This window comes from Bos indicus x Bos taurus, chromosome 10 (genome assembly GCF_003369695.1).
Source record: "Bos indicus x Bos taurus breed Angus x Brahman F1 hybrid chromosome 10, Bos_hybrid_MaternalHap_v2.0, whole genome shotgun sequence".
NCBI classification, from domain to species: Eukaryota; Metazoa; Chordata; class Mammalia; order Artiodactyla; family Bovidae; genus Bos; species Bos indicus x Bos taurus.
Window position 1 is genome coordinate 39,628,068 of NC_040085.1, and position 21,374 is coordinate 39,649,441.

Genomic DNA, 21,374 nt, shown 5'->3' on the forward strand with positions numbered 1-21,374 from the left:
TTCTTTCCCTTCTGAAGCCTTCTTCCTTGTGTTTGTAATTTCTTCCCTCATCCCCTCCCAGCCTTGCCAGTGCTGCTTTTCTCTCTGTGTTGATATTCCTTCTTCACTACCACTGTGTAGCAGGAATAGTGCTCCCAGTGCGTTAGGGAATTTATGGAACAGATTGCTGACAGCAGCTTCTACACATTTTACACAAGGCCAGCAGGGTTAGGTGTACCCGTAACAGGAACTGGGAAATACGTGTTTGTCTTGTATAGGCCAAGAACCCACCTGAACTAAACAAAACTCCAGGTTTAATATTGCTGTTCAAGTGTTCTATTGAATAAATGCCTATGCGTACAATGGCCGTTCCTTGTGAAATGAGTAGTTTAAATACCCTTCCTTAGGTAGGTGTCAGTACAGTGCATTTGTGTCAGGGTTAGCTATTAATTATAGTTACAACCATGGTAATGATTACCCTGTGCCTCTAGCTGCCTGGACTAGGAAATGGTGAGCTTCTTACCCATTCTAAGACCCATTAGATAGCTAAATGCAAGACTTGTTTGAGTTGTAATCTACTTCAGTACGTTAGTATAGAAAGAAACTTTATCAGTAGCTTTGGGTACCATACAGTCCCTCCCTCTCTCCCAGAGGCCTGAAGGATTCATTTTGCTGTGGTTTCTTGGACATTTGTGCTGAAAAGTGAGGCTTTTATTCCCTCCTTTGGGAGGCTTTTCTTTCTTTTCCCTTTAAATTCCTCTCCTAACGTCTCTTCCATGGTCTTCTCCTAGTTGCATACCTTCTCATTGATATTGATAGTTGTCAAATAGAGTTTCACATCCTATCTGCTCATCATACAGCCAAGCAATGCATTCTTGTATTATTAATTGCTTGAAATTTTCTCATGACCCATGAATCATTTTAGGGTAGTTGTAGATTTAAAATGTCCCCAGCATAACTTCAAAACATAATTGCTTAAAGCTGGGTCAGCAGGCTAGGTAGACCCTCATGCAGATCCCTTGAGACCACATTATTGGTCCACGCTCCACAAGCCCTCTGTCTGCAGTCTTAAGCAAGCCAGACTTGGCTACTTTGAGCCACTGACATATAGCAAACCTGTCTGTTAGCCACGCCTGTATTATAGCTAACGTTTTCTGCTTGCCCCCATTTGGATTAGCAATATTTTTTTTTTTATTTAATTGAAGGTGATCACTCTACAGAATTTTCTGGCTTTCTGTCATACATCAACAGGAATCAGCCATAAGTACACTCATATGGATTAGCAATATTTTTAATTTTATCTAGAGCTGATCAAAGAATGAGAAGGTTGAATCGCATTTGAACCCTAGTGCCCATGGGACATTACTAAGCTGTTACAGTTTTGAATTTATTTTTTTACCCTAGTCCCTCATGCCATTACATTTGACGGTGTTTATCTGAGACTACTAAATATATTTGCCAGTAAAGCTTTCCAGAACAGCAGATGTTCTGTGCATGTCTGAATGTATCATCTCTAGTACATTTCTTATTTGTCAGTATCAGAAAAAAATTGAGATGATCTAATAAACCCTGACAGTTTGAGTGAAACAGTCATAATGTCCCCAGACATATTGGACCTCCCATACTTAGCACCTCTTTCCAAGTAACTTTTTCTCTTTATTCTCTCCAGGCTGATACCTTAAAAGAAAGATATCAAAAAATTGGTGACACCAAAAGGAATACTCCCATTGAAGTTCTCTGTGAAAACTTCCCAGGTAGGATGCCAACAGGACCCTCCAGCCGGTGCCACTGGAGCCTTGAACAAGGTGGAAACCATGCCTGTCTTAGTATCTCTAGATAAGGGTCCTCTCCAAAAAAATTTACATTTCCTCTTATTGTTATTTAAATCAAGATAGATTTTTATCACTTTGATTTGATCCATGAAACAAAAAACACATCAGTGGCAGATATAGTCTGTGCAGGTACTCCTTGCCTGGTCCAGAGCTTCTCCCCACGGGAAGCATTCAGCTAACGAGCATGGCCTTTAACCTCTTTCCTAACAGAGGAGATGGCAACCTACCTGCGATATGTCAGGCGATTAGACTTCTTTGAAAAACCTGACTATGAGTATTTACGGACGCTCTTCACAGACCTCTTTGAAAGGAAAGGCTACACCTTTGACTACGCGTATGATTGGGTTGGGAGGCCTATTGTAAGTATCTTCTTTCTCCCCTGCTCCCCTCAGACCAGCACTGTCTCACCCCTTGCCAGACTTTCTGCCTGCATCTGTGGGGAAAAAGCAGTCCTTTGTAGACTTTCCATTTACCAGCCTTTTCAGGGAGATGCCATAGATTGCTCTCACTAGAGCAGTGAAGGAGTTACTCCTGCTGTGTTTTTAAGATTATGACCGCTATGACCTAAGATACCAGAATTTAAGTCAGGTTTTTAAAAATTCTTTATTTATTTTTGGCTGTGCTGGGTCTTCTTGCTGTGCACAGGCTTTCTCTAGTTGTGGAGAGCGGGAGCTACTCTCCGTTGCAATGCACGGGCGTCTTATTGCAGTGACTCCTCTTGTTGTGGAGCACGAGCCTCAGGGCACACGGGCTCAAAGTTGTGCTGCAAGGACTTAGTTGCCCCACCGTATGCGGGATCTTAGTTCCCAGACTAGGGATTGAGCCCGTGTCCCCTGAATTGACAAGCAGATTCTTAAGCACCAGACAAGTCCCAAGTCAGTTTTTAAGAAGAAATTTAGTTTGAATGATCCAGGAGCTGGTACTCCATAAACTGTTAAGGTACCTGACTTCTGTTGGACTGGAGCCCAATGCCTGAGGAAACTTCTGAATTTGCTCTTATAGTCTACGGTCCAAGGACTTGAGGGAATGCTAACAGTTGTCATTGTGGGATGTTCTTATTCTTTTCGAAGACGGGCTCCTCTCCAATGAACTGTTGAGGACCAAACTGTCTCCCTTTTGTAGATAAGCAAACTGAGAAGGCAAGGTTTGAAACTGGCCTTCGTGTAATGATAATAGTAATAATAATGACTACTCTTCTGTTAGAGTGATGCTGTCCTTTGCAGAGTATTTGGACCTATTCTCCCCAATTGACTTTTTGTTGCATTTTTCCAGCCCACTCCAGTAGGGTCAGTTCATGTAGATTCTGGTGCATCTGCCATAACTCGAGAAAGCCACACACACAGGGATCGACCATCACAACAGCCTCTACGAAATCAGGTATGTCTTGGGCCTTTATTATTTCAGAAATCCCACTTCTTCATGACTAATATTAGAACCCAAATTCATTAGCTTCTCTGCTTAAGTGTATGTACTAAAATGAAAGACAGAGGGCTTTGTTACTCACAGTTGTGGTGCAGCACTCTAGCATCCCTCAGGGTTGTGTAAGGCCACTGAGATGTGGCCAGATGTCTTACCTGAAGCATCCACACTAGAGAAGCTGGACCTGTCAGGATCTGTTGGCTGAAAGGGACAGTTTGCCACAGTTCCAAAGACACTGGATGGATAGGCAGGTAACCCATCTTGGGTCTCACCTGTAGTCCAGTGTGGAGCTCTCACCCCAGCTGGTTTTTCCTTGGTGATTAAGAAGGGTGGGTAATTTGGACTTCCAGCTGATGTAGGTATGAACTGGCACCTCTACCCCACCTCTGACCTTGTGTCCAGGTTAATTTTATAGCCTGCCAGGATTTGGGCCTGTAGTAAAGACACAACTTTGCTTTAGACCATTCCAGAGAAGGCAGCGTCATCTGTCCTTCAGTGTTCATGGTTTGGGAAATTAGTGGTTAAATGAGAGGTTTCTCTTAACCTAAAGACAGAGGAGGCAAACCACCAAAAAAAAAAAAAAATCAAATTTGACAGCATTAAAGAAAGGGATGACTGATTGGGAAGTAAATATGATAAATCCTTATGACATATATATTGTTAAGAGAAAAATCAGTACCTCAGTAAATAAAGAAGCACTGAATAATAAACAGATACACACACATAATCATTATCACCTATCAAATTAGCTTGTTTACCTTTATCCCTGACTTCACTGTTTTATATTTACAGACATTTTTACAATAAAATGCAAAAGTCACTTCTCTCACAGATGTACCTGTGAAAGTATGGAGGTTAAAAATAGTGTGTAGACTCCAGGTGCCCCCTCCAAAACAAAACAAAAACAAAAAAAGTACTATATTGAGGTATATACACATGCACATACATACATATATACAGTGGATACGTACACAGATACAGATAGGCTCACCACTAAGTACATACTTTTGGCAAAATGTGTGGCGTTTTGGGGTAAGAAAAAACATAGAAAGGAAAGAATTCTACGTATTGGTGGATTAAGGAGAGAGTAGGTTGGCAAAAAAGATGAGATTTAGCGAACTGTGCCTACCAGTTGGGTCTAGAGTTACAGACTTTAATCATGGTACTTGGCTAGTGGTTCTGTTTGACTAACTTGTGATCTGACAGCAGAGTACTGTTGACTTCTGCAGTTCTCCCCTACTGCTCTTTTTGAAAATATTGAACTTTCCTGGTGATCCACTGGTTGAGACTCTGAGCTCCCAATGCAGGGGGCACAGGTTCAGTCCCTGCTCAGGGAACTAGGATCCCACATGTTGCCCAGTATAGCCAAAAAAGCTTTTTTTTTAAAACAATAATAATAAAAATTAAAGCGTGTAGAGTGCACAGTTCAACTGACATTCTTACACGTTGCTCTTGACTTTGCAAATTGTTACAAATTCCCTAGAAAGTAATTTGATAAAGTTATAAACCTCTCTGAAAGAATAATTTTACTTCTTAGACTCAATTATAATAAAACGATTCAAGATAAACTGCCACAATGCCATTTCTAGCAGAGTTTTAGAAATGATCCACATATCCAATTATAAGAGAATGGTTACAGATCTGCTCAAATCTTTTATCAAATAAACTGGGTTGTAATAAGATGAATTATAATGTATTTATTCAGTGGAATATTGTCTAGCCACTTAAAAAAATATTTAGGAAAACTTGTAGCAACCTGAAAAGGTTTTATGGTTGTATAGTAAAGAAATCACAGTACAAAATTAGAAATACCTCATGATTCCCTTTAGGGGAAAAGAAAATGAGGAAGTCAGTTGGAGGCTGCTGCTGTTGCTAAGTTGCTTCAGTCGTGTCCGACTCTGTGTGACCCCATAGATGGCAGCCCACCAGGCTCCTCCGTCCCTGGGATTCTCCAGGCAAGAATACTGGAGTGGGCTGCCATTTCCTTCTCCAATGCATGGATGCATGCTGAGTCTAGTCGTGTCCAACTCTGTGCGACCCTATGGACAGAAGCCCACAAGGCTCCTCTGTCCACAGGATTCTCTAGGCAAGAATACTGGAGTGGGTTGCCAGTTCCTTCTCCACAATTGGAGGAGATAATACCAAAATATTAAGAGGCTTATGGTTGGAAGTCATAGTACCGTGGGTAATATTTTTCCAAACTATACTATAATGAAATTATGTTACCTTATAATGAAAAATACATTTAAATGGTAAAGGTATGAAAGAAATTTAAAAATGTTAAATAGTCAGTGAAGGCATAACATATCTGCCTGCTTGTGTTTTTAGAATATTTGAAAACTAAAATATGTATTTCTTTTAGTTCCCCTTGTCATTTCTGCTTCAGTGAATTCATAATTAACGCTGCTCTTTTAAATGAATTTTAAAGGTATAGGTAAAAGAGATGGTTGAAAACCTACATTGCCAGGATGGAATATGAGGTCATACCTCGTGTCTGAGTAAAAAGTACAGTGAATTTCAGTGTACTTTTAAGTGAAAGGTCATTAAACCAGAATATGTAATTCAGAGATGTCATGTACGATGCAGGAACCTTCCTTTTGTAGAGTTGAGTCTTGAATGCTCGCGTGATTTTTTTTTTTTTTTTCTTTTAGGGTTTTTCATATCCATGGCTGCTAAGAAATGTCCCACATCAGTGCACGTTTTGTACGTCCTTTCCAGCAGAATTCTGAATTCTTGCTGGGTAGGATTCCCTCTGCACTGTGCACTGTGGGTAAATGGATTCCTAGTGTCTGTTCAGCCTTTACACTGTGTCTTAGTGTGTGGTCTCATTGCTTTTGTTCCATCTTTTGGGCTGTTTCCTTATGCCTTTTTTCTTTTTTTTTTAAGACTAATTCTTTTCAAGTTTTGAAATCACCAAAAGAAGAAAGTAAAATCTCTCCTTGAGAGAGATTGAAGGTATTTACTTTAGGTACAGCTAAGCTTTTTAAAGCAATTTTAACTTAGTAATCTAACAGAAGACTTTCTATGAAAAAGTATGTCCTGGAGATACCAAAATATGTAGGGAGTCCTTGTCCTAGTGGAACTGACAAGCAGATAAGCCAAGTAGCCAGATGTCTTGTAACACAAGGCAAAATGAATGATTTATCTCCAGGGATTGGAAGAAGGAGACTTTTCGTCTGGTCTGAGCATGACAAAGAATTTGATGAAAGAAGCTGCACTTGAAAGGCTCTTGAAAGAAAGAACTGGGTGGAAATGAAAGAGGCATTCCAAGCAAAAAGGAAATATGAGCAACAATGAATTATCTGGTTCCATTTTGCTAAAATATATTCTGTGAATAAAGGAGACAAGGCTAGGAAAATAGATTGGAGCCTTTGGATAAATGTCCTGAAATATGGGACTGCTGAAGAGTTAGTATTTAATTTCAGTAGAGAATAGGTACTAGAGGGTTTCAAACTGAAGAGTGATTAGAGCAAAACTTTGCTTTAGAAACCTTTGACTTGTAAGGTGATAATAACCTAGCAGCCAGTATGGAGACCAGTGAAGACAGTAAATTCCCTTGAGAGGTAACGGTGGACTGTAGTGGTGAAAAGTGAAATACAATTGAAAAATAACGCAGGGAAATAATCTGTCAGAATTAGGAGCTCACATGTTGGGCAGGGTTGAGGGAGAAGGGTGAGTCAGAGCTGGTGCTGTGCTTTCCAGCTGAAGGTGGATGGCAGGCAGAGAGGACGGCTCTCAGAAGAAAACCTGAGTGATCTTTGGAGATGACTTTGATGGTAATGCCTGAAGAGCCTGCTTATTCTGAATAAATCTGCCCATCAATTGTGTGGTAGGGGAGTGAGCCTGGGATTAGCAGTCTTTGTTTAGTTATCTACTTTGAGTAGAAGAAGAAGGATGATAAGCTCAGAACTTGCTTTTAGCTTATCCCGAGACTTAGGCTATAGGACATTTAAGATTTGGGGGGCCTCAGCTTCCACAAATGGTGAGTCTTGTAAGGACAAAGATTTTTGTTGTTTTGTTCACTACTATATCCCTAACACCTGAAAGAATGTCTGGAACAGTAGGCAGTCAAGAAATAATTATTTGAATGATAAATGAAATTTAATCTGTCAGATGAGAAGTTTAGATGAAATCATATGTTTGTTTAAAATATAGATTTTTATTTACCCTTCCAAGAAAAAGAAATTTTAAACTTTTTTTTCTTCTTTTTTCTGTTTCCACCAGGAGTCATTCTGCCTTGTTTGGCAGTCAGAGTAGGGCTAGATTGTGTGCTCAAGGGGAAAGGTTTAAAGAAACACGTCACCGACTTCCATCTTCCATAGTGATCTAATGGTTAAGAATTCACCTGCCAATGTAGGGAACACAGTTTTGATCCCTGGTCTGGGAAGATTCCACATGCCGTGGAGCAGCTAAGCCCAGGCGCCCCAATTCCTGAAGCCTGTATACCTGGAGCCCTCGTTCCACAATAAGAGAAGCAACCATAGTGAGAAGCCCACACACCGTGACAAAGCGTAGCCCCTCCTGCTACCACAGAGAGGTATCCCCCTGTCTGCCACAACTAGAGAAAGCCCAGGCGCAGCAACGAAGACCCAGCCGTAAATAAACAAATAAATGTTTCTGAAAAACCAAAAAGGCACAACAGGCTTTTGCTGCAAACCAAGTTCAGGATAATGTATTAGTTCTCCTCCATCACATTGGGAATTTTTTAGAGAAATTTTGCTTTGCTGGTCTATAATGTAGTTATATTGAATTGAATTGAATACTGTTTGGTTCCTAGATGCAGTAATAGATCCTAACCATGATGGCCAAAGAACTGCATTTAAACTCATCTGAATTGGATCTGTATTTTAAAACTATCTTAATACTAGATGCTTAAGAACAATTTCTTTGAACGTTAACTTATCCAGCTAGAGAATTGTAATTAAATCATGAGTTTGGGTAGAATAAATATTTCTAAAAGCTAAATCCATTCAAAAGGGTCCCAACGGGTTAGTCATTTCTGTAACTTTACCCTGGGTATTTGTCCTTCGTCAGTTCTAAAGTCAGTCAGTCTTGCCATGACTCAGGTTCCTCTTAAAGAACTCAGTATTACCATTCATTAGGAAGACAGTGAAAACTTTTAATAGTTCTGCCTGTTTCTACCTGACAAAGCTTCCCTTGGATTGGCTGATGAAATTCAATCAGGAAGTAAGTCCTGCCGGTACCCAGACAGCTTCTCCTAACGTGCAGTGTGTGGTACTGTTGAAGGTTTTATGCAGTGTGTTTGTTCGACGTGCTAAATATAGCATATTGCGTTGACTGGCATGTGCGTGCAGCAGCACACATCCTTTCAGAGCTTTTAGCTTGTGACTGTCCTTACATAGGTAGATGCTACACAAATATATACTTCCGTGGTTCAGCAGTTTTGATAGTTTCCTTTTCCTCCCATAGATCCCTTTTATTTGGTAGATTTTCTGTAGGCATTTGAAGAAGGACTCCTTGGGCTAAAAGGTTAGGAAGAACAGATCTGTTGCAGAAGAACTATACAAAAAAGATCTTCATGACCCAGATAATCATGATGGTGTGATCACCCACCTAGAGCCAGACATCCTGGAATGCAAAGTCAAGTGGGCCTTAGGAAACATCACTACGAACAAAGCTAGTGGAGGTGATGGAATTCCAGTTGAGCTATTTCAGATCCTGAAAGATGATGTTGTGAAAGTGCTGCACTCAATGTGCCAGCAAATTTGGAAAACTCAGCAGTGGCCACAGGACTAGAAAAGGTCAGTTTTCATTCCAATCCCAAAGAAAGGCAATGCCAAGGAATGTTCAAACTACAGCATAATTGCATTCATCTCACGCGCTAGCAAAGTAATGCTCAAAATTCTCCAAGCCAGGCTTCAGCAATACGTAGACCGTGAACTTCCAGATGTTCAAGCTGGATTTTCTAGAAAAAGCAGAGGAGCCAGAGATCAAATTCCCAGCATCCATTGGATCATCAAAAAAGCAAGAGGGTTCCAGAAAAACATCTACTTCTGCTTTATTGACTGTGGATCACAACAAACTGTGGAAAATTCTTAAAGAGATGGGATTACCAGACCACCTGACCTGCCTCCTGAGAACTCTGTATGCAGGTCACAAAGTAACAGTTAGAACCGTACAAGGAACAACAGACTGGTTCCAGATTGGGACAGGAGTACATCAAGGCTGTATATTGTCACCCTGCTTATTTAACTTATACGCAGAGTACATCGTGCGAATGCCGGGCTGGATGAAGCACATGCTGAGGTCAATATTGCCAAGAGAAATATCAGTAACCTCAGATATGCAGATGATACCACCCTTATGGCAGAAAGTGAAGAAGAACTAAAGAGCCTCTTGATAAAAGTCAAAGAGGAGAGTGAAAAAGTTGGTTTAAAACTCAACATTCAGAAAACTAAGATCATGGCATCTGGTCCCATCACTTCCTGGCAAATATATGGAAAAACAATGGAAACGTTGAGAGACTATTTTGGGGGGCCCCAAAATCACTGCAGATGTGACTCCAGTCATGAAATTAAAAGACACTTGCTCCTTGGAAGGAAAGCTATGACCAACCTAGACAGCATATTCAAAAGCAGAGACATTACTTTGCCAACAAAGGTCTGTCTAGTCAAGGCTATGGTTTTTCCAGTGGTCATGTATTGATGTGAGAGTTGGTCTATAAAGAAAACTGAGCACTGAAGCATTGATGCCTTTGAACTGTGGTGTTAGAGAAGACTCTTGAGAGTCTCTTGGACTTCAAGGAGATCCAACCATTCTATCCTAAGGGAAATCAGTCCTGAATATTCATTGGAAGGACTAATGCTGAAGCTGAAACTCCAATACTTTGGGCACCTAATTCGAAGAGCTGACTCGTATCAGTCCATGGGGTTGCAAAGAGTCAGACACGACTGAGTGACTGAACTGAACTAAACTGAAGAGTCATGTTGACTGCCGAGAATTACTAAATTCTGCTAGACACAGTGTCCTACCCCTGATGATACTGAATGCTCAAATACTACTTACTCATTTTTATAGGAGCAGCATAAGTTTAAGGGAGAGAAAGTCATATCGAATTCTGAAGAAGATATGCCCCAATAAAAGTGTAATTTGGATTTGTTCTGTTTGTGACTGGACTCCAAGGCATTTGACTTAAGGAATATATAGCCTTAGAAAAATACACCATGGTTTAGTGCTGTGGTGCTTAATGAATGAAGCTTCTCATAAGCTTAGCTTTTCCAAAGGGGAGGTTAGGCTGGATTGCTAAGTAGGTGGTCAGAGATCTTCATAAAATGAATTCCTTTAAGTCCAGTAGCCTTAAAAAAAAAAAAGAAGCAGCTGTTAAATTCTCAGTTCCTTTCCTTTCACAGAGTACTGCCTGGTTTTCAGTGAGGTTCAGCGTTTCCTAGTTTAAGGGGCAGATGTGTTTGTGCAGAGATCTCTTGCCTGCTTCTGACCATGTGCGTTTTCCTGACTGGCTGCCTGTTGTCCAGCAGGAGCTCAGGTGTGGAGACTGTGCTCTTGCCCTGCCTGCTTCCATCACAGAGCTCAGTGCAGAATGAGCCATCCCTCCTCATTGCTGGGACCTAAACTCCAAGGGGGTATTGCAAGAAACAAGTGCACAACTGAAATAGTCTTTTTCTCAGCTTCTCCCCTTCAGTGACATGGTCTGTGTGCTCACCTCTGATCGCTCTTTTTCTCTTTTAATAGGGTCATACTGGAGTAGTTATCTATTTATTTGCAGCTGTGCCGGGTCTTTGTTGCTGCTCTAGTTGCAGCATGTAGGCTTCTCCCTGTGGAGGCTTCTCTCGTTGCACAGAGCCTGCAGGCTTAGTTGCGGCCCAGGGCCTGGTTGCCCCTCGGCGTGTGGGATCTTAGTTCTCAGACCAGGGATCAAACCCATGTCCCTTGCATTGGCAGGCGGATTCTTTTTGTTTTTGTTGTTTTTAATGTTACTTATTTATGTTTATACTTCATTTAACTTTGTTTTTGGTTGTGGTGGGTCTTCATCGTCTGTAGTTGCAGTGCGTGGACTTCTCATTGCGGTGGATTGCCTTGCTGTGGAGCACAGGCTCTCTAGGCACACAGGCTTCAGTCGTTGTAGTGCTTGAGCTCCGTGGTTGTGGCTCACAGGCCAAGAGTGTGCAGGCTTCAGTAGCTGTAACTCGCAGACTCCAGAGCCTGGGCTCAGGAGTGTGGCACACAGGCTTAGTTACTCTGCAGCATGTGGAATCTTCCCAGGCCAGGGATCAAACCTTTGTCCCCTGCACTGGCAGGTGGGTTCTTAACCACTGGATCACCAGGGAAGTCCAGCAGGTAGGTTCTTAATCTTCCTTAGACCACCAAGGAAGTCCCTCACCTCCACTCTTAATTCTCTATTACATACTAAGTTTTCTTCTGTCTGTATGTGTTGTTCAGGACTGTGTATGTCAGTATACACCCTGTGTTCTGAGGCATCTCCTTGTAGGAGGGTGACTCTGCAGTAATCCTACCTAGATAAATCATCATTCCATATAGAAGGTATATTATGCCATTTTGAGCAAGAATAAAACAAGATGTGAGTAGAGAATTTCAAACCTTTAAGGATAGTTTTTGTGATTTTTTTTTCCCCAGAACTTCACAGAATCGATATGGCTGTCTCTATGGGCCTATATAGTATTGGGCTTGGAAATAATCCCCTCCAGATTGTTATCAGTAATGTTCTGATATCTCTGATATTTGATCAAGTTTGTAGAAATCAGGAACTCACTATTGGTACAGCTGACAGGTTGCCTGTAAAAATCCCTGTCTGGCATAGGAAAATTGGTTCTGTTTCATGAGCTTTATAATATAGTATATTTAACATGCTGCATTAAAATATTGAAAGTGTGGTAAAACAGAATGTAATCTAGTGTATTCATTACTAACCTTTTGGTACTATTTAATCTCTATTTTTGTTAATTACAGTTGAAGACTGTGATTATATAATGAAGTCTAGAAGATTGACATGGGAGGCAACTTTTGAAAGTATTTTAGGAGTCATAAAGTAAAATGGATGAGATCCATTTTATAGATGGAATCAAAATTAATTTTTCAGAATAACTATATAAGAAAAAATAAGATTTGGTGGTTTGTTCGCTACAACAGGAGGGATATTTACCTGCCTTCTGCTTTAGAAAAATTGCCTTATCACCAAAAGAAATTTGAGATAATTAAAGCCGTAGACAGAGGTGGTTATCTGAGGTGTTCTCAGACTCTACTTTCTTGCCCTCCTATCAGTATCGTTCTTCCCACTGTCTGTCCATGAATCCCTCCCAAGTGGTTGTTTGAAGATGTTCACTTCCTCTGCCCTAGCAAAGGGGTGGTTTCAGCTTTTTACACTAGGCTTACATGTTTTCCGTAAACTGTTTTTTGTAGCTTTGCTTTTGATTTATGCTCTGCTCGGTTGCTGTTTTTTGTTTGTTTCTATGTTCACCTACTACATAGTGAACCAAGCATTTCCACGCAGGTAATACAGTCCCAGCTGAAGAGTTTAAAGCATTACCCCAAGGAATTCCCACTACTAGAGATTCCTGCTGGTGCCTTGGGGACTTACACACTCTGTGTGGACCTTTGTCTTTGAAATAATGCAGAGAGATTAGTTTTGTTGAATGACTCTTCTGATTGCTTTTTATTTTTTTTTTAAACTTCCTTATGCATTTAGTTTATTTTTTAAACAGCAATTTGTGCTGTATTTAAGTCATTTACATATGTGTGTGTTACCTGCTAAATTAAGAATCTTTGAATGTCAAGAAGTGGACATTATTCAAGTCTCTATATTACCCAGAGTACCTCCCAGTTCAGTTCAGTTAACTTCAGTAGCTTAGTCATGTCTGACTCTTTGTGACCCCATGGACTGCAGGACGCCAGGCTTCCCTGTCCATCACCAATTCCCAGAGCTTGTTCAAACTCATGTCCTTCGAGTCAGTGATGCCATCCAATTATCTCATCCTCTGACATCCCGTTCTCTTCCTGCCTTCAGTTTTTCCCAGCATCAGGGTCTTTTCCAAGGAGTCAGTTCTTTGCATCAGATAGCGAAAGTATTGGAGCTTCAGCTTCAGCATTAGTCCTTCCAATGAATATTCAGGACTGATTTCCTGTAAGATTGACTGGTTTGATCTCCTTGCAGTCAAGGGACTCGCAAGAGTCTTCTCCAACACCACAGTTCAAAAGCATCAATTCTTTGGCGCTCAGCCTTCTTTATGGTCCAGCCCTCACATCCATACATGACTACTGGAAAAACCATAGCTATGACTAGTTGGACCTTTGTTGGCAAAGTAATGTCTGTGCTTTTTAGTATGTTGTTTAGGTTGGTCATGGCTTTTCTTCCAAGGAGCAAACGTCTTATAATTTCATGGCTGCAGTCACCATTTGTAGTAATTTTGGAGACCAAGAAAATAAAGTCTGTCACTGTTTCCATTGTTTCCCTGTCTATTTGCCATAAAGTGATAGGACCGGATGCCATGATCTTAGTTTTCTGAATGTTGAGTTTTAAGCCAGCTTTTTCACTCCTCTTTCACTTTCATCAAGAGTTTCCCCAGTTTCTTTTTGCTTTCTGCCACAAGGGTGGTGTCACCTGCATGTGGTGGTGGTGGTGGTTTAGTCGCTAAGTCGTGTCTGACTGTTGCGACCCCGTGGACTGTAGCCTGCCAGGCCCTCTTGTCCATGGGATTCTCCAGGCAAGAATACTGGAGTGGGTTGCCACTTCCTTCTCCACTGATTGCTTTTTAGATAGACATGTTCGTGAGTGATTTTTACCGATGAAGCGTTTACATGGTGACCTCCACTGGTTTGCTTGATATTTAACTGGCTCCTGTGCTGATTACTCCTGTCATAACTCCTGTGTACAGCATTGCCTAGAGTACCTCTCAAGGACAGGTAGACTAGCAGAATTCTGTCAAGGTTGACATTCTTTGGTTTCATTTAGCTTCTAGGCACTCAGTTGCTTTCTAAAACTGGCAGATGAATCCTTCTACTTACATCAGCTTCTAGATACCAGTCTAAGCCCTTATATTCTAGAAAAGAATAGCCATAGAGTTTAGCATTATGGTGAAAGTAGTTCCCAGAGTAATAAACCAACAACCCTGAGTTCAGACCTCTCTCTTGGTTTTGCTGCTTTCAGTGGATACAGCAGGCATCAGAGGGCAGTGGGATGGTACCATGTATTCTTCACTTGTCGCAGTGGAAGCATTAATAAAGCAATATCAAATGCCAGCATTAGTTTCTCTCTTCAGAAGACAAATAGAACATTGCTTTGAGGATGGAGTATAACTTTAAGGCCTTTGAAAAAATGTCGTGCTATTTTCATTTAGACAAAAATCTTAATTATTCCAACAAGTTACCTGTTTAGCTAGAATGAATATAAGCAAGTATATATCCCTGGGAATCAGATGGGTAGCATCAAATCAGACTTCTGATATGTATTTCAGGAAAAACAGAATTAATAGCTGATCCAGCTGCCTGAGGTTTTGTTAAGCTTAAAAGAATGAGTGTTTTCTATATGTTTCATCTGCCCTAAAAACAAATGCAAAACAGACTTTTCATGAGAGAAGTATTGCACTGAACATGTATCATAGAACTCAAAACAGCCACGAATGACTTAAAAATGTCTGGATGTTTTCTAAGCATTTAAATTTTTTGAGAACAAACAATTCTATATAGTAGTTTAGAAGCTTAAATAATCTACTTAAATATAAGAAAATTTATGAAGTCCTAGAGAGAACTGAAGAGACTAACACTAATAGATATTTAGTTATAGATATTATATATATATAGATATATATATAGATAGATATTTATAATATTAGAACAACAGATATTGTCTCAAATCTCCAGTAGTGGAATAAATTAGATTAAGCACTCCTAGGTTATAGATATTGGTTTATAACATAATTACGATTATGTTATAAACCACAGTCTTATTTTGGTGAAATGAAACATCTGAACCTCTCTTGGCAGGAGAGGGTAGGGAGATATTTGGGGTAGCTTTGATTCTCTCAAATATGATTGGCAGAATAAAACTAAACTTTTCTCTTGTTCGAGTATATAGCAAGCAAGTTAATACAAGCTGCCTTCTTATAGAGGAATATCAGAAAACATGGCCAGCATCTTTTATAGTGCTGTTACCCGTGTGACTTCATACTCCATTAGTTAAGAAGATGAGTAAGTTGCAGCTGGTATATGATGCTTTTTTGGGGGGGGAGGGGGTGGGCAAAGCCTTTTTGTGATTTGTAGATGAGCTTAAAACTACTCTTTTGTCAATGAGTTCCAGAAGGGGGTGAGTGAAATGGAACCTCAAACTACTACTATTTCAGTCTCCCCACACCCAACATTTTTTTTTTTAACGAATACAGCATTTATAGCTATATTTCTAATATTTATAGCATGCTTACTGGTTTTCATGCAGAGCAACAGTATCACGTCCCAACCCCTGCTGCTGTTAATATCAGCAGCAATTAAAATTTGGTTTACTAATCCCTCATTGCTGCCTCTCCAACACCTCATTTTTCATTTTTGTCGAGCCTTAGGACTGTTGCAGCTGAGCACCATAATGTTAACACCTCCTCAGCCATCTGGTACAGGGGAAGAGGCACCTAAACAGATTCTTAAGAACAGATATGACGTATGAGCAAGATTAGAATAGTGTGAGATCTAAAAAACAGGTAAAGAAGGAATGAAAAGAGCCTGACTGGCAGCAAAGTTTGAAAGCAGAACCCAACGAGATTTTGAATCAAAAGCCCTCCTTTTGCTGGGAAAAGATCTGCCTTTTGTTTTTAGAAGAAAATAGTTTATGTAGTCTTATCTAAACTTTTTCTAATTCCAGACTGGAGACTGATAACTAGAGGAATCTGAGGAACATTGTAGCCTTATTTCCCCTCATCTTTTCATATTCTTGACCTCTGAACCTACTTTTGAAGAGAGACTTGGCTCATCCTTTTAGAGAAGAAAGCATATTCCCGCTACTGCTCATTTTATATTAGTTGAAGGTCTTCTGGAAGTTTGAGAGTAGTGGGCTCCCTATTCAAGGAAAAGACTTACTGTCTTAATTCCTAGCACTTGGAATTTTCTGTATTGACTACTACCTATTTAGGTAGATCTTTAATCAGTGAAATGATTTAAGTATGATTATTCCTTTGTGCAGCAATCCAACTTTGTGAGTTTGGTCTGTTTAGTGGCTATTGAAATTTTACTAATATGGAAACTAAAAGATAATTCCAGCTTTTGATGGATTTTCTTTTTTAACCTCCTCTTGTGGTGATTATTGTTTTTCTGTGTCTCGGCAAGGTTGGTATGTTAGAGACAGTTATGTGTTGACTTGTTAGGCTGAAATAAATATAGCCAAGCTTTTTCTCAGTGCTTTGCAGCAGTTGTTAGTTCAAAATCCAAAACAAAAACAAAACCCGAAGGGACAGTAATGTACTTGATTTTGTAATTGCTTGCTGTTGCTTCACCTTTCCTTCCATATCTTGCTCTCATGCTTCCTAATGCCTGAGCAGACTGCATCGTCAGAGCGCCGAGGAGAGTGGGAAATCCAGCCGAGCCGGCAGACCAATACCTCGTACCTGACGTCTCACTTGGCCGCAGACCGCCATGGGGGATCAGTGCAGGTACTGACTGCCTTCCTTGCCTTCTCTTGGCCCTCCCAGCTTGGCTGGTAGAATGTTGGCTTGCTTCTGAAACTCAGGTTCCTTTAGAATGGAGTCTCACAGTAAGGTTGAGCTGCTCTTATGGTTTACTGCATATCTCTGTGCTGATTTTCTACTGAGGTGCCTTGTAAGAATCACATTTGAGATGATTTCTGGTTGTTGTAATTGGCTAAGAAATATGTATATGATTTCTGACACTAATTTCTGGTGAAATGAATCCTTCAACCTTGATCCACTCATAGACGATAAAATAAAGTCAAGGTAGAGGTCTGTTAGTGTCAGGTGTGGGAACTATAAAGATCTGAGCCATTTAAAATAAGTATTTTGAGGATAGAGGACTGTGTATGTAGCTCATCCTATGATTATATGTGTCATAGCACATATACATTTTGAGTCCATAAACAATTTGTTTATTGGACTCACTCAGCTATTTATGACTGGGAACTCAAGGAGTTGAGCTATATTCTTTTTTCCCTTCCTCGAATAATTATTTCTGATTTCCTTTGGACTATTTTGAATCTTTATTATCTCTCATACTTAAGAACATCTTGTGTCTCTTTTCACACATGTCACTATTTTAATAATCTTAACCTGATTGTTTTTCTCATACTGGTAAGTGACGGCACCAATTGGGGCACACAGGTGAACCCAGAGCTACCAAATATAAATTCTTATTCTTAAAAAGGGATAGGTAAGCCTTTTGCATTAAAAAATGCATCTTCATAGGCTGATTATTTAAGATACATCTGTACATGGACTGACTTACTGAAGATCGTGTTATTCAAAGGACAGCTCTGATGTGTAAACCAAAAATGTTCTCTTAGGAGCATCTAGGTAAAAATGATGGATTGAAGACAACCCCATCTGAAATAACACTAAAAGAATGATAAGGAGGTTTTTTTTAAGGCATAAATCCATATAAGAATGGAGAAAACAGACAAGGAGGCAACAGCAATCAAACGTCAGAAGCTGGATAGCAGATGGGCAATTATTAAATGACTTAGGAGTCCCAAGAAAATAAAAGTCTGAACCAATACAAGAAAAAGCTGAGAGACTGTTTACATGGGGAGTCCCCAAAAAGCTCAGAAAGTGTGGAGAGGCATGTGCTAAAATGAAGAACATTGGTTGAAAGTCTGTTTAAGAAGCCAGAGATCCCTACTTGTCCTCTACAGCAAAGACCAAAGGTTATTCTTTGGAGAGGGCAAAAAAAATGGTCCCTGGGGCTTCCCTGGTGGTCCAGTGGTTAAGACTTTGCACTTCCAATGCATGGAGTACACGTTCTATCTTCTATTCCTGGTCAGGGAACTAATATCCCACATGCCATGCAGCATGGCCCCCCCCCCAAAAAAAAGATGGTCTCTGGATTAGGAGATACAAGGCACATTTGAGGGTGGAATACCATACTGGAAAGGGGGAGATTAAATGAATGTGTGCATACTGACTGCCTGCTTTCCCATTTAGTACTTAAGAATGCAGACAGTCAGGTGTGTACCTTAAAGGTATGAGCTTGAGTCAGCTCTGGGGGATCTAACCACCCCCAGAGAAAACATCTGAGCCTACTGACAATAGGGTTTCCCTAATGAATTGGACATCTACATCATTCTGCTATGAGATCATCTTAGAAATCCCATCTCTGTACTCACAGTGCCAGTTTACTTTCTCCCACTTTTAAATAAGAGCAAACATTCAGGGATTATCAGACTTCTAAAGAAAACTCTTAAAAAGAGACCAAAAAGAGCAAAACAGCAACAGAAAAATACTTTGTTATTAAAAACTTTGTTGAAGATATTGCTACTGTGAAGCAAAGACAGGATGCTACATTTAAAAGGAATATTCTAAGAGCAAACAAACCAAAAAAAAAGAGAGCTTTTGGAAATTAAAAACATAATAAACAAAAAATTAAAACTCAATTATCCTTCAATTAAAAAATAAATACATTAAAAAAAAAAATTAAAACGCAATAGTTGGGAATTCCCTGGCTGTCCAGAGGTTAAGACTCTGCGCTTCAGGGAGCATGAGTTCAATTGCTGGTTGGGGAACTAAGATCCCACCTGCCAAGTGGTATGGCCCAGAAACAAAAAGCTCAGAACTTTGGAAGATAAAGTTGTGAGGAAGTCTCCCAGAAAGTCAAGCAAAGAAAACGAGATAAAAATAGTAGGAAACAACATAAGATTTAAGAAGAGACCAGAAGGTCCAATTTCTAAATAATGGGAGTTCCAGAGAGCAGAGAAAGTGGAGGGGCAGAACTCATGGACAAAATCATTTCACACATATCAGAGACTTGTTTCCAGGTCAGAAGGCCCACCGAGTGCCCAGCTTAAATGGATGGTGAAATCACATCAAAGTATATCATTGTGAAATTTCAAACACTGAGGACAAAGAGCAAATCCTTCAAGCTTCCAGAAAAAGAACAGTCACGTGCAAATAAAGGACCAGGACTTAGTATAGCCTCAGGTTTCTGAACGGCAGTGCTGGAAGCTAGAAGGCAATGAGCAGTCCCTTCAAAGCTGAGAAAAAGTGATTTCCTACCTAGAATTCTGTACTTCTGCAAACTGTCAATTCTGGTTGGAATATGTAATAAAGACATTTTCAAAAATCTGTGGTTCCAGTAATTTTACTTCTCATGCACCCTTGTGAAGCTGTAGGAGGATGTGTGCTATGAAAATGAGTGAATCAACCAAGAAAGAGTAAACATGGGATCCAGGAAACGAGATCCAACTCAGGAAAACAGCAGTGTAAAGACAGGCGGTCCCAGGCTGCCATCTGTCTTCCAGTAGAAGAGGGCAGCCTGTCCTAAACAGAGCTGGCCAGGAGGCCTGGAGAGCAGTTTTATCAGTTAACTCAATGGCAAATAAAAAATCATGCAGGGAAGAAAAGATAACTATGGTACACTCCATGATACAGCTGTAAATAGCCTTTAATTGTTGTAAACACTAAGAATTGATTTAGTAATTACTGTATAAACTTTAATGGGGGAATAAAAAGATAAAAAAGGTGAATACACTGCCTAAAAATAACAAATCAAGATGCATGTTATTCAGAGATATGGAAGCGAAAAAGGAATCAGCTATAAAGGAAAGGGAAATGGTGGAGTGGAGGAAAGAGATTATTGTTTTTCACAAGTATCCGAGTATAAATATTTGATTCTTTACCCAATGTGCTTGTATAACTAATAAAAATAAAACCTAACAATTTAAAAATATATATGTAAATATATATACACACATGTATCAGTTTCTGAGTATCTCATTTGCAAAAATTTGTAAGTTTAATAATAGCCAATTCATCTAGTGTTGTTGAAACGTGAGTTTCAACTATTATGGAGGTAATTTGGCAATACCTGTTAAAATCTTAAATATGTACCACTTTTGATCCAGTGAATCCAGTTTCAGATAAATAGTCCTCAAAAAAGTACAGGGAAAAAAAATGTACAAATAGTAAAGATACATATTTTAGAACAATGCTGTTAAGAGATTTAATTTTTTGTATGAGATGTAATTTAAAATTGTCTAATAATCACTTGTTAAAAAATAAAAAGAAGCAGGTGAAACTAACCTTAATAATAAGTCTTTGAAACCTAGTTTGTATTTTACACTTACTGAATATCTGAGTTTAACATTAACTAAACAAATATAATACTTCCATACTATGGAGAGACAGATCTCTGGATGTCGTGGAAAATGGCCAAAATATATTGTGGAAAAAGCATCCCATCCAACAGTATGTAAAATTTGGCTTCCCTCTTAGCTCAGTTAGTAAAGAATCTCCCTGCAATGCAGGAGACCCTGGTTCAATTCCTGGGTTAGAAAGATCTGCTGGAGAAGGGATTGGCTACCCACTCCAGTATTTTTGGGCTTCCCATGTGGCTCAGCTGGTAAAGAATCCACCTGCAATGCAAGAGACCTGGTTTCAATCCCTGGGTTGGGAAGATCCTCTGGAGAAGGGAAAGGCTACCCACTCCATTATTCTGGCCTGGAGAATTCCATGGGCTATATAGTCCATGGGGTCGCAAAGAGGCGTGGACAGGGCTGAGCGACTTTCACCCTCTTACTTGTACTTCTGTCCAAAAAAATGGGTCTAAAATTGTTTGAATTAAAATATATAGGAGATATAAGGGCATACGACTTAAGAACAACATTTAACATTTAGCTAATATACACTTTGCTCAAATCTTTATAGTTATTTACAACTCTTACTAAGATCAGTGTTATTCCAGTTTTATAGATAGGGAAACTAAAGCAGAGAATTCCAAAATGTATTAGTTTTGAATTATCAAATGTATTAGGATTGAAATGTTGGTTATCAGCTAAAGTACTGCTTCCTTTGGTATACAACTCTTGATTTTTCTTCATGGTAACAACTGAAAAGCAGGGCTTATAACTCAGATCTCTCAGACTCTTAAAAGGGATGCTACCAATATGAAGGGCTAAAGTTCAAAACAGTACTTCACATTAGTCTCTTTCATGGATAAGTCTGTATT

General features: G+C 39.7%; 1 protein-coding gene across 9 annotated transcripts in view; it reads left to right on the top strand.

Moving 5' to 3' along the window:
- The window catches only part of CSNK1G1 (casein kinase 1 gamma 1), a 155,139-nt gene that overhangs the window by 117,299 nt on the left and 16,466 nt on the right, over nucleotides 1-21,374 (top strand). For 5 of the 9 annotated variants that reach the window (XM_027553767.1, XM_027553766.1, XM_027553768.1 and 2 more), the window contains 4 exons: nucleotides 1,649-1,733; nucleotides 2,022-2,170; nucleotides 3,084-3,188; nucleotides 16,745-16,855. In XM_027553767.1, coding sequence (XP_027409568.1) covers nucleotides 1,649-1,733; nucleotides 2,022-2,170; nucleotides 3,084-3,188; nucleotides 16,745-16,855 — 450 coding nt within the window. The remainder of the gene's footprint in view (nucleotides 1-1,648; nucleotides 1,734-2,021; nucleotides 2,171-3,083; nucleotides 3,189-16,744; nucleotides 16,856-21,374) is intronic. The other 4 variants (XM_027553772.1, XM_027553769.1, XM_027553771.1 and 1 more) reach the window with 1 other exon arrangement.